Source organism: Phalaenopsis equestris, unplaced genomic scaffold (assembly GCF_001263595.1).
Source record: "Phalaenopsis equestris unplaced genomic scaffold, ASM126359v1 Scaffold000297, whole genome shotgun sequence".
NCBI lineage: Eukaryota > Viridiplantae > Streptophyta > Magnoliopsida > Asparagales > Orchidaceae > Phalaenopsis > Phalaenopsis equestris.
In genome coordinates, this window is record NW_018164739.1 from 3,971,662 (window position 1) to 3,984,733 (window position 13,072).

General features: G+C 32.8%; 1 protein-coding gene across 7 annotated transcripts in view; it reads left to right on the plus strand.

Annotated features, from left to right (window-relative positions):
* Positions 1–8,161, plus strand: part of LOC110025328 (pyruvate dehydrogenase E1 component subunit beta-1, mitochondrial) — a 24,753-nt gene extending 16,592 nt beyond the window's left edge. For 3 of the 7 annotated variants that reach the window (XM_020725746.1, XM_020725747.1, XM_020725749.1), the window contains exons 12-15: positions 6,498–6,536; positions 6,618–6,742; positions 7,264–7,378; positions 7,892–8,157. In XM_020725746.1, coding sequence (XP_020581405.1) covers positions 6,498–6,536; positions 6,618–6,742; positions 7,264–7,378; positions 7,892–7,960 — 348 coding nt within the window. In that variant the 3' untranslated portion in view covers positions 7,961–8,157. Of the gene's footprint in view, positions 1–6,497; positions 6,537–6,617; positions 6,743–7,263; positions 7,379–7,891 lie in introns of all 7 variants that reach the window. The other 4 variants (XM_020725744.1, XM_020725745.1, XM_020725750.1 and 1 more) reach the window with 2 other exon arrangements.
* Positions 8,162–13,072: the final 4,911 nt, after the last annotated feature.

The window sequence follows — 13,072 nt, forward strand, 5'->3', positions numbered from 1 at the left end:
AAACTTTGAATTCTTGAAGACTAGAACCATTGATCATTATCGAGAGTTTTCTCAAATGACTCCCGTCATTTGGGATGTAATTAACTATAGGGGCTTGCCTCTATAGGGAACTTGGAACCCAGGTAAAATAAACCCTATTTAATCTTTGTATTAAATAGGGGAATTTGTCGGTCATATATAAAAGATTCGCAGACCAAACGGATGTCACAAATCTCTTAGTTTGCAGGATTGGGTCTATCGCCGAGGTCTACACTTATCTTTCGGGAGGGTGTAGTATTCGCGGTATCAGACACGATTATGCAAACTATTGGACGAATGAGATCCACTTGGTCTCATTTTTCAAAAATTAAAACATACTACTTTTAAAACTCAAACTATATATATCTCTTATATTTAAATTAAATTTCAAAAATTATTTTCATATTTTCATATTTTCAAAATCTAAATCTATTAATCGAAAAAGTTGACCGACATGTAGTAAGCTTGCACTTGAATAATCTTAATGAGGATCATCTAGAAGTAGTGAACAAAATCTTGAGATAATTGAAGATGACCTCTGGATATGATTTGCTCTTCAAAAGAATTGAAAATTATGAGATTGAGATTTACACCGATACCAGTTAGATAGGAGAGGTGGCTGATAGGAAATCAACCATTAGATGTTGTTCGTTCATTTGGTGCAATCTCGTCACATGAAGAAGCAAACAAGTTTTTGTCTCTAGGAGTAGTGCAAAATTTGAATATCACGCTCTTTCATTAGGAATATGTGAGGGAATATGAATTCACAGATTGCCAAGGAATTTAAGGTTGAGATGAAAGTCACAATCAAGAGGTTTAGTGATAGTGAAGTAGTTGTTAGTATAGCTAAAAATTATGTGCATCTTGATATAACAAATAAATTTGAGATTGACCAACATTTCATCTTAGAAAATGTTAATAATAGAATTGTTTAACTCAACCATGTTCCCACACGATCTCAGATTGCTATTATTCTCACCAAAGTACTACCAAGGGCCTGTTATGCTGAATTGAAGCTCTAACTTTGTTCGTACAATACATATAACCCCGCCTGAGGGGGGTGTAGGAAAGTGCAAGGCCGTATTAAAATGGATTTTATTTCCTTCTCTCAGAATATATTCAACAGGTTGTGTTTCCTTTTATTTATATTTCTTATTTTTTTGTTCTTCCCTATTTGGAGGGATTCTTATTTTGTTTCCTTTCATTATATATATATATATATATATATATATGTTTTGAAAGCCCAAAAAAAAAATGTTAATATATTAACTAGAAAGAAAGATACAGATACAATGTGTTGGAGGGCCCAAACATGACCCCCTGCCCACACCAAAACCAGAAGGGGTTCCAAAAACTAGAAAATATTGAAAATACATTAGAGATAAAAAGAAAATCCCTAGAAATGCTAAAATACATAGTATCAGGTGGCTAGAGAGTAATCAGGTGAGAGCAACCCAATTTGGTTTTGCCTCTGCCTCTGGTTCTAGGAAAAGAGCAGACTAATAAGTTGGTAAGATGATTGTCATTGCCAGTAGTAACCAATGTATCATCCAATATGTTTCCGAGCTGGAGTCGGCCTCCATTCTTCTTCTTCCTCCTGTAATAGACCTGTCATTCCTCTTCCGAAGATTGACTCACCTGATCTTGGGTTAATGTGTGTTGGAGATGTGCAGATTGTTGAACATTAGAAGCAACTACATGTTGTACCATATGCTCTGTTATTGGATGAAAGGAGCACTCTCTTGTGTCTTGGCATGTAAGTGAGTCTTCTTCAATAACAGTGGGTGGTATGAGCACAACTGGATCTGTACCTGTAGTATGTTGTTCTTTCTTAGGAACTGCGGTGTTGGGAAGATGATCGAGTTGCATCTTTTCAACAAGGATAATAGGTGAATGTTCTTTAGTGATATTCAGCCTTAGATGAGGATGCAAACAATAACAAATAGCAGAGCTGTGACCAAACATACTACAATGAAAGCAATAAGGAGGATGTGGTTCAATTTCAACCTTTTGCTAATATCCGTTGTGAAGGAATAGTGTCAATTCATATCTCATCCGGAGCTGGTTGATTGATATATCTCTCAACTAACACACAAGCCACAGAGAGTCTAATGATAATAAGCGTAGGACTATCCACCTTGAGAGACTTATCATAAGCAGTTGCTAAAGAGTAGAGGATTTCCATGTTGAACAGATGTAATTTTAACCCCGGAAACTTTATCCAAACAGAAATGATAGGGGACTCCGCTTTTGGATCAAAACTGACAGTCCACTCCATTTAGAATGCTCATAAAACGATTGTCAATCTTGATAACTTTTCGAGAGAAAATGCGAATGTAGTCAACATCATGAGATAGCTGAATAATTATATGTCTATCGTCAAGTAGACCAATGTTCCAACTGCCCAATAGTTTCATAGTGTCAAACTTCTTCCTAATAATCTCCAGTTTTGGGTGATCATAAAGGAATTTCTCCACTAGAGAAAAACGCCAAGAGGACGCGAGAGCACCGGTTTCAGCTTCTGTGAGAATAAGTGCAGGCTTTCCAATTTTTTTTTATATATATATATATATATAATAAAATGTCATGGATTAGAGTGAACGAGAAATAAAATTCTTTACAGAATTCTACAAATTGCATCAATTGAGGTAAATGCTTTCCACTGATATATCGAAACTTGACTTAATTATAAGATGGTGTTCCTAGTTATTTTCAAAGTTGGTTTTGTTGAGAAGCCATCTTCTTACTCACAGTGAATTAATGAAAGAATGCACTCTTTACATATCTTATGGCTACAGCGTTATCTTTAGCAAATGCACCATGAAATTCACAGAAGCTTCTCAGCTCAAAATCATCATTTCTATTCTTCCGACATTAAAACTATTATCCTTTCTAGTTTGTTTGTCAAGCACCATGATTATGAGATTTTTTCAATAAAGTACAGCGCGTAATACTTCATTAGCAGACAATTAGGTTAAGCATATTTTTATAGATAAGAATCAAGTTAACAACACTACATTAGAATCAAATATTAGCTCTGGTAAGTGTTTGTGCTTCAATTAAGGGAATTAATGCCTCTTTTCTCATCTAAACAAGATTTTCATAGTCTTAATTGTGGACTGCTCATTTCCCTCTATTCTTCTTAAATGATAAATGATACCTTTCATTTTCTCAAGAATGGGACCGACTCATTCTCTCAAGCTTTGAGTAGGTGGGAACTGGTAAAGGTTTCACATTTCATAATCAGGCTTTCCGAAGTTTTAGATCACTTTTTATTATCGTAAACAACTGCTACTTGGCTTTTGAAGTAAGAGCGGTGCTGTTATCATCTATGGCTTTGATCACGCTAAATGTGTCTTTGGAGTAGTATCTATTGAAAATAAAGTAGTTATATACCACACAATTCTTATGTATTTACACATCAAATACCTAAATATTTATATTTACATGCATGCCACTCAAATCCTTAACATCACATAGAAAATGTCACCATCACTATCTTTTCAAAAGTGAAATACATCTTTTCGTGCATAGATATTTAAATAGATAAGAATTGTGTGTTATTTATGTAAATTTCTCTAAAGGTAGTTGTTTTAATTTTAATGTGGGTATTAAAAAATAAAGTGGAAGGATTGGGTACTAAAGGGTTGAGACAGATAAATTGGATAGAAATCGTGAAAAAAGATATTTGCAAAGTTGAATGTTCGTGCGGTCCCAATTAGTTGAGATAAGGCTAATGATGATAATTATAGTGAGCAAGTACGGAGAGAATCCAAAACGGGTGCTCTTTGAATTAGGAGAAGAAGGAAATTGTTCATTGCATGGGGATGTTTTTTTTTTTTTTTGGGAAGGAAATGAAATAATGATTATCATGATTAATTCAAAGATTGTTTTTTATTTGAATTTTAAATTTCTATATATTTTTTTTCTTTTTTCAAGTTAATATAGAAATCAAATTTGTAAGGATATCAAATATCCTAAAAATATAGTATTATTGTTCTTGATTAATAAGAAATTTAAAAAATATACTACTCTCCAACCTTCATTGTATCAAATTCTAGGATTGGTCTAAACGACCTGGTGGAATTTTGTAATTGTGTACGACAATTATAGTTTCGGCTGAACCATCAGCAAACAACCGGCTTTCCAACAAACTATTGCAAAATTTCATGTTCCTTTCAAGTAGTGTGGGTGGGTGTTTGTAAACCAATTCAAATATGGAGAATCCTTCTCAAAATTTGAATTAAAATCAGTGCTCTGGTATTCTAAACAATGAAAGCGGTATGTTACCGTTGATTTTAGCTCCTAGAGACTGTCTATGAACCCTAATACACCATCATGATTATGCCAAATGAAGTAGTGAAACAAGCATGGTCAATATATTTGGACTAACATTACCAAGGAATCCACCATCTCATGGCGAACAATTCGAATGTTTTATATAAAGTCTTGACTTCAACCTAAAGTGAATCTGTGACTAAATATCCTTTTTCATGGAAATTCCACTCCTTAAGGTCGGTAAGTCCAATCTTGTCATCCCATGTCGAAGTTTGTGTCCTAAAATTTTTCGTCCACTTTTCTTGCTCTCTCTATTGAAATTTCTATTGTGTAATCGTGAACTTGCCTAAAGAGAAGCCTACATTTGGTTAAAAGTGGGTGTTTTCATTAAAGCTTAAATTAGACAGCTCTTGAGAGTTAAAGGGTGTGCTCAAACCTATGGCATGGACTACTTCAAAATATTTGTACTTGTAACAAAATTGAATAGTATATTCATCTTACTATCTATTGCATTTAATTATAAGGGATAACACTATCTATTGCAATTAATTATAAGGGATAACACTATCTATTGCAATTATTTATAAGGGATAATTGGTTATCAGAAATGCATATCTCATTTTGTAGCTAGAATTCTACAAGGAACCCCTTCTTTGATTCGAAAGGATTAGATATTTCATCTAAACTTAAACGATCTTCAATTTATGTTTGAAAATTTTAACCAACCTATAAAAATCAAATATATAAAGATGCCCAATTTCATCCGAATACATTCTTGAAACATTGAATTGAAAAGAAGGTAACAATCTTTATTGTTTTTAGTGATGACTTCATGTTGACCGGTGATGATGTTGCTGAAGTTGGTTTGCTAAAGCAGTAAGAATTTTGGAGACTTCAAATATTTTTTAGAGATGAAAATAAAAGATTTCAAAGAAAAACAATATGGTGTCTCAAAGTAAATATATTTATGCTTTTATCACTATAAATTTGCGTGAAGACAAAGATGGAGAACTTGATCACTTGTTACCATAAATTTGCGCGAAATTAATTTATTTATTTCACACAAGACTTGACGTAGTCATTGTTGTGAGTTTAGTAAGCCATTTTATGCTCTTAGCACTATAGAAACATCTATAGGTCACTCTTAATGTTGAGTTACTTAAGAAGTTGCTCTTGAATAATGCTATTTTTAAGAAAATCACTTGTAGCAATAATTATAACCAGTAATGTCGAGATTGATCAGCACTTAATAAAGCAAATACTTGAAGCATTAATTATTTACATTCTTTATAATTCCTAGCCATCAATACACCATAGATATCCTTACAGAAGGATTGTTGAGAGAATCTTTTCCGCTGTCCTCTTATTGTGAGGTTATAATTCAATGTCTTCGTATCTCAATTCTCTATTACTTGTTATAAAAGAATAATGAAAGATTTACATGCATACTACTCAATTCTTGTGTATTTACATATCTAACACTTGAACTTCAATTTTTACGTATATGCCACCTTATCTATGTATGAGGTGTATTTCATTTTTTAAAAGTTAAATTTGAGGTAGTTTTTCTGTGATATGAAATATTCCGGTAGTATAAATGTAAAAGACAAAGTTTAAATGTTAGATATGTAAATACATAGGAATTCGATGGTATGCATGTAAATGCCTCTAAAAGAATGTGTGGCACATTCGGATCGTGAGTCTCCAATCAATGCATTGTATTAAGTTCTGCTGCATACGTTCTTACTTGGCACTATAAGTGTTGTCGTACGCATTTTTACTTTTACTTGGTACTATACTCAAGTTTTTTTTGAAATGGGAATTTTACATACTTAACACACAATTCTTATGTATTTACATATTTCACAACTAAAATTTTGTATTTACATGCACGACACTTTAGTACTTTAAACCTATGCATGAAAAGATATATTTCACATTTCAAAAGCTAAAATGGTGGTATTTTTGATGTGATATGAAAGATTTCGGTGTTATAAATATAAAAGCTAAAGTTTAGAAATCAGATATGTAAATACATAGCAGTTGGATGGGTGTTTGTGTGAATGTGCCCTTTTTTTTTTTTTTTTTGGCTGTTGTTGAATCCATTTTGTTTCAATCTTCTATTTTTTTTTTCTTCTGGTGAATCAGTGTGGTTATATGTTAATCTGGCATCTAAACTATGTTTCTGTGATTATAATCAGGCTGCAGAGATATTAGCAAAAGATGGAATTAGTGCTGAGGTAAGAATTGTTAGTTAGGATATTTAGCATTTTCTTATACCTTATTTGTTTGCTCAACAAAGTTAACTCTAAGAGATGAAGGTTATAAACCTTCGTTCAATTAGGCCACTAGATAGAGCCATGATAAATGCTTCAGTCAGGAAAACAAACCGGCTCGTGACAGTCGAAGAAGGGTTCCCGCAGCACGGTGTTGGCGCGGAAATCTGGTTAGCTGCATCAAGAAAGGCCGATATTTTTTAATGGGAAATTTACATACGTGGTTCAAAATTCTTATGTATTTACGTATCTCACGCTTAAACTTTCATATTTTCATGCATAGCATTTTGGTGTTTTAAACTTATGCATGAAAATATACATTTGATTTTTAAAAAATGATAATATTAATATATTCTATGTAAATATGAAAGTTTAGGCATGAGATATGTAAATATATAAGCATTGTGTGCTATGTATGTAAAGGCCCCCTTGATTTTTGGGTCATTTACATTCATATCACCCAATTCCTTCGTTACATATTTAACACCTAAACTTTGCTTTTCACATATATAACGCTCAAATTTTTCATATCACATCAACAATATCACCATTGTAACTTTAAAAAGGTGAAATATCCCTTCTCATTGATGTTTATAACAATGAAGTTTAGGGTTTAGATATGTACATACATAGGAATTGGGGTGGTATATAACACTACACCAGCTTATGTGAATATTTGTTTCTTTTACAGTGCTTCAGTGATTGAGGAGAGCTTTGAATATCTTGATGCACCAGTTGAAAGGATTGCCGGGGCTGATGTTCCAATGCCTTATGCTCCAAATCTTGAAAGGCTGGCAGTGCCACAGGTAATTTGGCTCGAATATCGCTTATGTCAAACGGATTATGCGGGTTGTGTTTGGGTAAGTGCGTTGAAGGCAGGCGGGATTTGGGTTTGACCTTCTGACCTACTTAATATATGAATCAGATTCGGATCACGACATTTTAGGTTTAATCATAACCCGACACGTGTATTCAATTTAACCTAGGATTTCGAGCCAAAGGAAGAGATTGACGCGAAATCAGCTCGAATGACTGTTATATCATATGTTAAATGTGTTATACATCAGGTTTGGGTCAGTGGGTTGAAATCAGGTCGGGTTCAGGTTAAACTTTCTGACTCGCTTAATATTAGGGTTGGGTTTTGATAAAACAATTTCAGAGTCAAACCCGAACTTGTAATGCAAATCCGATTTGACACTCATAACTGAATTGATGATATATCATTTAACTGAATCATTCTCTAAACTTAGTCTTATGTCTAAAACATTAGTAAAAGTCAAAATCTACAATTTTTAATGTACTCTTTTAAAATCTTTTAGGTTGAGGATATTGTTCGTGCTGCAAAGAGGGCCTGCTATCGGGTGGTGCCAAATTCTGCAGCAGCTTAGCTGCAGCTGAATCTGTACATTTTCAGAGCAGGCTTTGAAATTTAAATGTTACAGACTGACATGAAGTATGTCTGCTTAAATAACATTAACGTGAGATATATTTATATGTTTTTTTGGCTAGCAATTAACATGCTGTTTCTGTTCAAATAATATGCCAATGCAGTGCATTGATATAGATAAAATGTTAGCATTTCAGAATTTTCCTTTTAGAAATAATGATATTGTTATTATTATTTAAGTGGTCCAATGTTACACATTCTGAGTAATGTGAAAACAGTTATGAGAACTGAAAATTTGAAGTTTTCATAAGTTTTTCTGTTTTAGATTTGATGTGATGGGCGGCAGTTAAAAGTTAAAGAGTATATTTATTTGGGTATCTATGCAAGTAGGCTATTAGTTGAAGAGTCAAAAAGATTTAGAAGATTTCAAAATCAGTGAAAAATGATATTAATTATGTTGAATCCTGTTGTTTCTGTGAGGGAAAGTGCACAATAATGAACTGTAAAACGACTTTTCTATTTCATAGAATGATTTTCTATTTATAAGCAAGAGGTTACAATATGTGAAGTTATATGTTTGTCTTTGCTTTTATTTTGCATGTATGAGCCTATGGCTTTTTACCTTCTGACTCGATCGTTTGAGCTCAGTTGTTCTTGGTTTGGCAAGGCCTTATGTTTTTTTATGTTGAGTCAAGATTGTCAGTCGGGCTTCGATGAACTCGTGTTGGCAGGACTGTGGCTCGATTGGTTAAACTTTGTCGATCAACTTATCTAGTCTGACTGTCAACCTTTGATGTCTAATGGGGAGCTCTTGTTGGTCGAGTGATGGTAGGTTATCGAACAAAGGGAGGATCACTTTAGCTGAAATGTAGCTCACTTCCTAATAAGGAGAACCAAATGGATGATTTTGATGTCTTGTGACTTGGTTACCTTTTTGTCCCTAAAAGAATGATAAGCCTCTCAGGCGTCTGTGGTATGATTGATGGTATGGATCATTTAAGTCTTTTCTCGGGTCTGATCTATCGAAAGGTTGATTGTCAGCTTCAATGGACTTTCTTATGTTAGTTGGCACATGTGTCTATCTGTCTTTTCTTGGTCACACGAGCTACCTCTTGGACGCCTTGCTCGGATGGTTGCATATAGTCAGCTTTGGCTTCAGTTCAGATTGCTACGTTCGGTTAGGTAGTCAGGTTTCCCGGTCTTCTGTTGTTGGGCTCTCCTTAGCTCTACTTTTCTGTCTCCGGTTATTTAATTTCATCGAGATTTATGGCGGTGCATTACGATTTACAAATTCAATGGCTGGAGGTATGCTATTTGTATTTATAAATCAGGGTGATCTAGCATTTACAGTTTGATTAATCCTTGGTTAGGGCATAGGATTTAGTCGGAGGAAGAGATCGTAGGGATAATTTTGGGTTTGATAGTTTGATTCATAGGGTAGCTCAATTTTTAATAAGAGTATTGAAGATCTTGTTAGGAGCTACGGTTCAAGGGATCAAGAGAATTCTAGCATGTAGAGGTATTAAAGTTGACCATTGAAGATATGATGAATGCTAGAGTCGCTAAAGTCCAGTCCAAAGAAGTATACTCTATCTTGACATAGTGTAGATCAAAATGTGACTCAGTGGTTATAGTATGATGTGATAATTGTTAGAGGCCTACATGATTAAAGAGCACTACTAGAGAGGATTTGATCACCCTATGTAGCTTTAAGAAATTGTGTCATATAGCCAAACCTTTAGAACGAGTTTTAGCTGTGATGCAAGCCTGCGAGTCAATCAGGGAAGGTAGCTCAGTGTAGTAGTCATTCGAATGGAAACCTTCTCGACGATTTCGACAATGGGAGACATAAGAAAGTTGTCTAGTTTGAATCAGAGGAAAATAAATAAGCATAGAGTAAGTGGGTTAAAGCTAGGGAGATGGTGACACTCTGCATTGAAGCCATGAAGTAAAAAACATCATTTTTGCTTGCATGAAATCATCACCGGCGGGCGACTAGCTAGTAAGCTGACATCTATGCAAAGAGCGTAGGCTCGTGCGTACGGCTTTGACACATGCATGAGAAGAGACTGCAATGTGCGGGTAGGGGTGTGTGGTGAGAGTTAATGGGTTTTATGTTGTTAGTTATATTAATTATTTTAATTAAAAATAATGTTAAATTAATATCAACTTTTAATGTATTAATTACAATGATTAAAGTTGAGAATCAATTAAATTAAAGGATAAAGAAGAACGAGATCGGTGATTGTGAAAAAGAGGAGGAGATAATTGAGATAAGTCGAGGTTTTTCACTTCTTAATAATAGTTGGTAAATTGAAAATGTGTTAAATAATTAAATAATTTTTTTTTTTAATTAAATCAAGAATCAAAGGCAGATTAAGGCTAGGGTTAGGAGGAAGAAGGAAGTTAATGACAATAGGGGTTAGTGTTTAATTGAAAATTCATTTATAGTTAATTTAATTATAAATATTTAAGTGTTAATATTAGGATTGTTAATTTTTTAGAAAGAAAAAAAGAATATTTGAGGTAGAGTTTTTTTTTTTTATGTATAAATATTTTTAAAGTCTAAATTTTAAGAAATAATATATAGTTTTGGTTGAAGGATAATATTAGGTAGAGGATCAACAAAGTGATTAAATAGAGAAATAAATATATATCTTATTAAGAGTCACTCTCTTATGGTATTAGCTGGGGACAATTCTGTACTCGGGCATAAAAATGAAAATGATTATATCTTAAATGGTACAAATTTTTTAAGATCCATCTGAGATTATTTATTAAAAGAGTAGAAATGTAAAATATAAACGACTAAAAATAATTTAATAATTGTTTTTTTTTACTTTAAATGAAAATGTGAAGCTTATTTTATAAATTAAGCTTCTTTTGAGCGTTTATGTATAATTATTTGCATAATTATTTAATGTATACTAGTATTGTAAATATTCATCATGTTGATGTAAACTTAATATGTTATTTAAATATTTTTCTAAAAGAAAAGTTTGTTAGATTAATATGATTGATATAAGAGAGTTCACTTACAGAATGGGGTTAGTTGTTGGATATAAGTAGCAGATTGTTTGGTTTCTAAGTTTAATCACTTTTATTTTTATCAACATTTCAACCTGGATGATCTTATGTATTTGTCAGAAAATGTTTTATATATCTTGTGAATTAGTGGTTTTTTTTTGTCAGATATTTATAGGGATTATTGTTAGTATTAGGTTGTTATGGTACTACCATCTGATCATCTGTTTTAGTTTTGATTAACTCCAATCTCCTAGGCCGAGTTATGACAATCGACTAGAATGCCCATAGAGGCAGCTCATCCAGAGTTATCGACCAATGATAGTGGACCAAGATGGTTGAGCCAACTTGCCCAAAAAATCAATATGCAAGACACATGCAGTGAGCTCTATGATGAGTTCTCCTAGACAATTAGAATGACATTGCCAACTAGCCTTGGGGCCAAATAGGCCGACATATGTGTTGTTGAAGACATAGCACAAAAGATGAACCGTTTATGTAGGGAATTTTTACCCAAGAGAGGCATTGCAAAGAAGAAATTATATTAACTAGCTAGTAAAGATAAATCAACATGGGTAAAACGTGCTAGTCCATATGGCTTATCTTCACAAAGCCAGATGAAAGAAAATTATGAATCTAAACTATATATCTTGATATTCACATTGATTGAATTGTTTGTACTCTGTAACATGTCTTACGCCCCTATCGATAAATGAGAGTAGCATCAACAGAATATGGGAGGACGAACATTCAATATACTCATTTCCTCTCATTTTTTCTCTCCATTCTCTAGAAACATTATAAAGATGTGGCGAGCATTAAGCATATCACAAACAAGAAAAAGATGTTGCATGCATTTTTAAATCGCTAAGGTATCAATTTTGCTAAATTAATTGAAATATAAACTGACTTCATCTACTTAAAAAAATTAAATTATTTCCTTAAATTCAAAAGTGGCTTCTTTTCATTGCAATTTATAAAAGCTTTCTTTTTTCACCTTTAAGATATATACATGTAAATTGGGCCGTACGACATGTGCGTGTCTGCGCAAAATATTGACCCGCTCATTATAAGATCATTTTATAAAAAAGAAAAACGTATCCATCGCTGAATTGCTCAAAATAATATATGATATTTTTATGTTATTTAATTAACATAAAATAAATCATTTTAATTTGCCAAATTAATATTGGAAGTATTTGTAATTAAATGTATTAGAAACATCGAAACATTGTTTGTACTTATTGGGCTGATTGCCATGTAAAATAAAATATAAGTTTATCTAATATGTATAAATATAATTTTTTCAGCTAAAGTATAACTTCATAGCAAATTTTTATTATAAATTTTACCGTAACATAATTAATTATTTTTTTAATTTTTTTTTAAAATATAAAATTCAGCCTATTAAGTTTTGGTGCTCACTGCAATTATTGTAATTGGATTCCGATGTCAATGCGGTTAAGGAGCTTTTCATATTTGTTATGTCATGGTATCTTTTACTAGTCCACTATGAAAAAACAATAATAATAATAATAAATAATCTCTCTCTCTTTCTCTATTTTATATATATATATATATATACACGCCTCGTACTTCGGCCTGTTGATTGACATACGCCTGCAATTCTGCGTGCATATGACCCTAAATAATCTTCCAATTATTGGGGGTTATTAAAAGGTTATTGGAGATATTAACCACAATAACATCTGAATAACCTCCCATCTTTTTCCGTGCATATGATCAGCGCTCATCTTTTTCTTATTATTAGAGAGTTTCTTGAGGTTATTGAGGATATTAATCCAAATAACAACGACATAACTCTGCAATGCCCTCTAACTAACTTTCATACGCAATGACGTCCCTAAATATTTTTCTGGTGTAAGACTCATCAGGTTAAAAGTTTGAATCATTTTCTGGCAACGTGAGTCTTAAGAAGAATGGTACGTGAATTATTAGACACAGTAGGAGTGGTTGGATACTCACATGATAGCCTAGTCAATCATTTATATTAAGATAAAAATTGTAACACGATAAAACATAATATTGATTAAGTAGTATATTTTTAGAAAAATTCAACTGCAAGTCT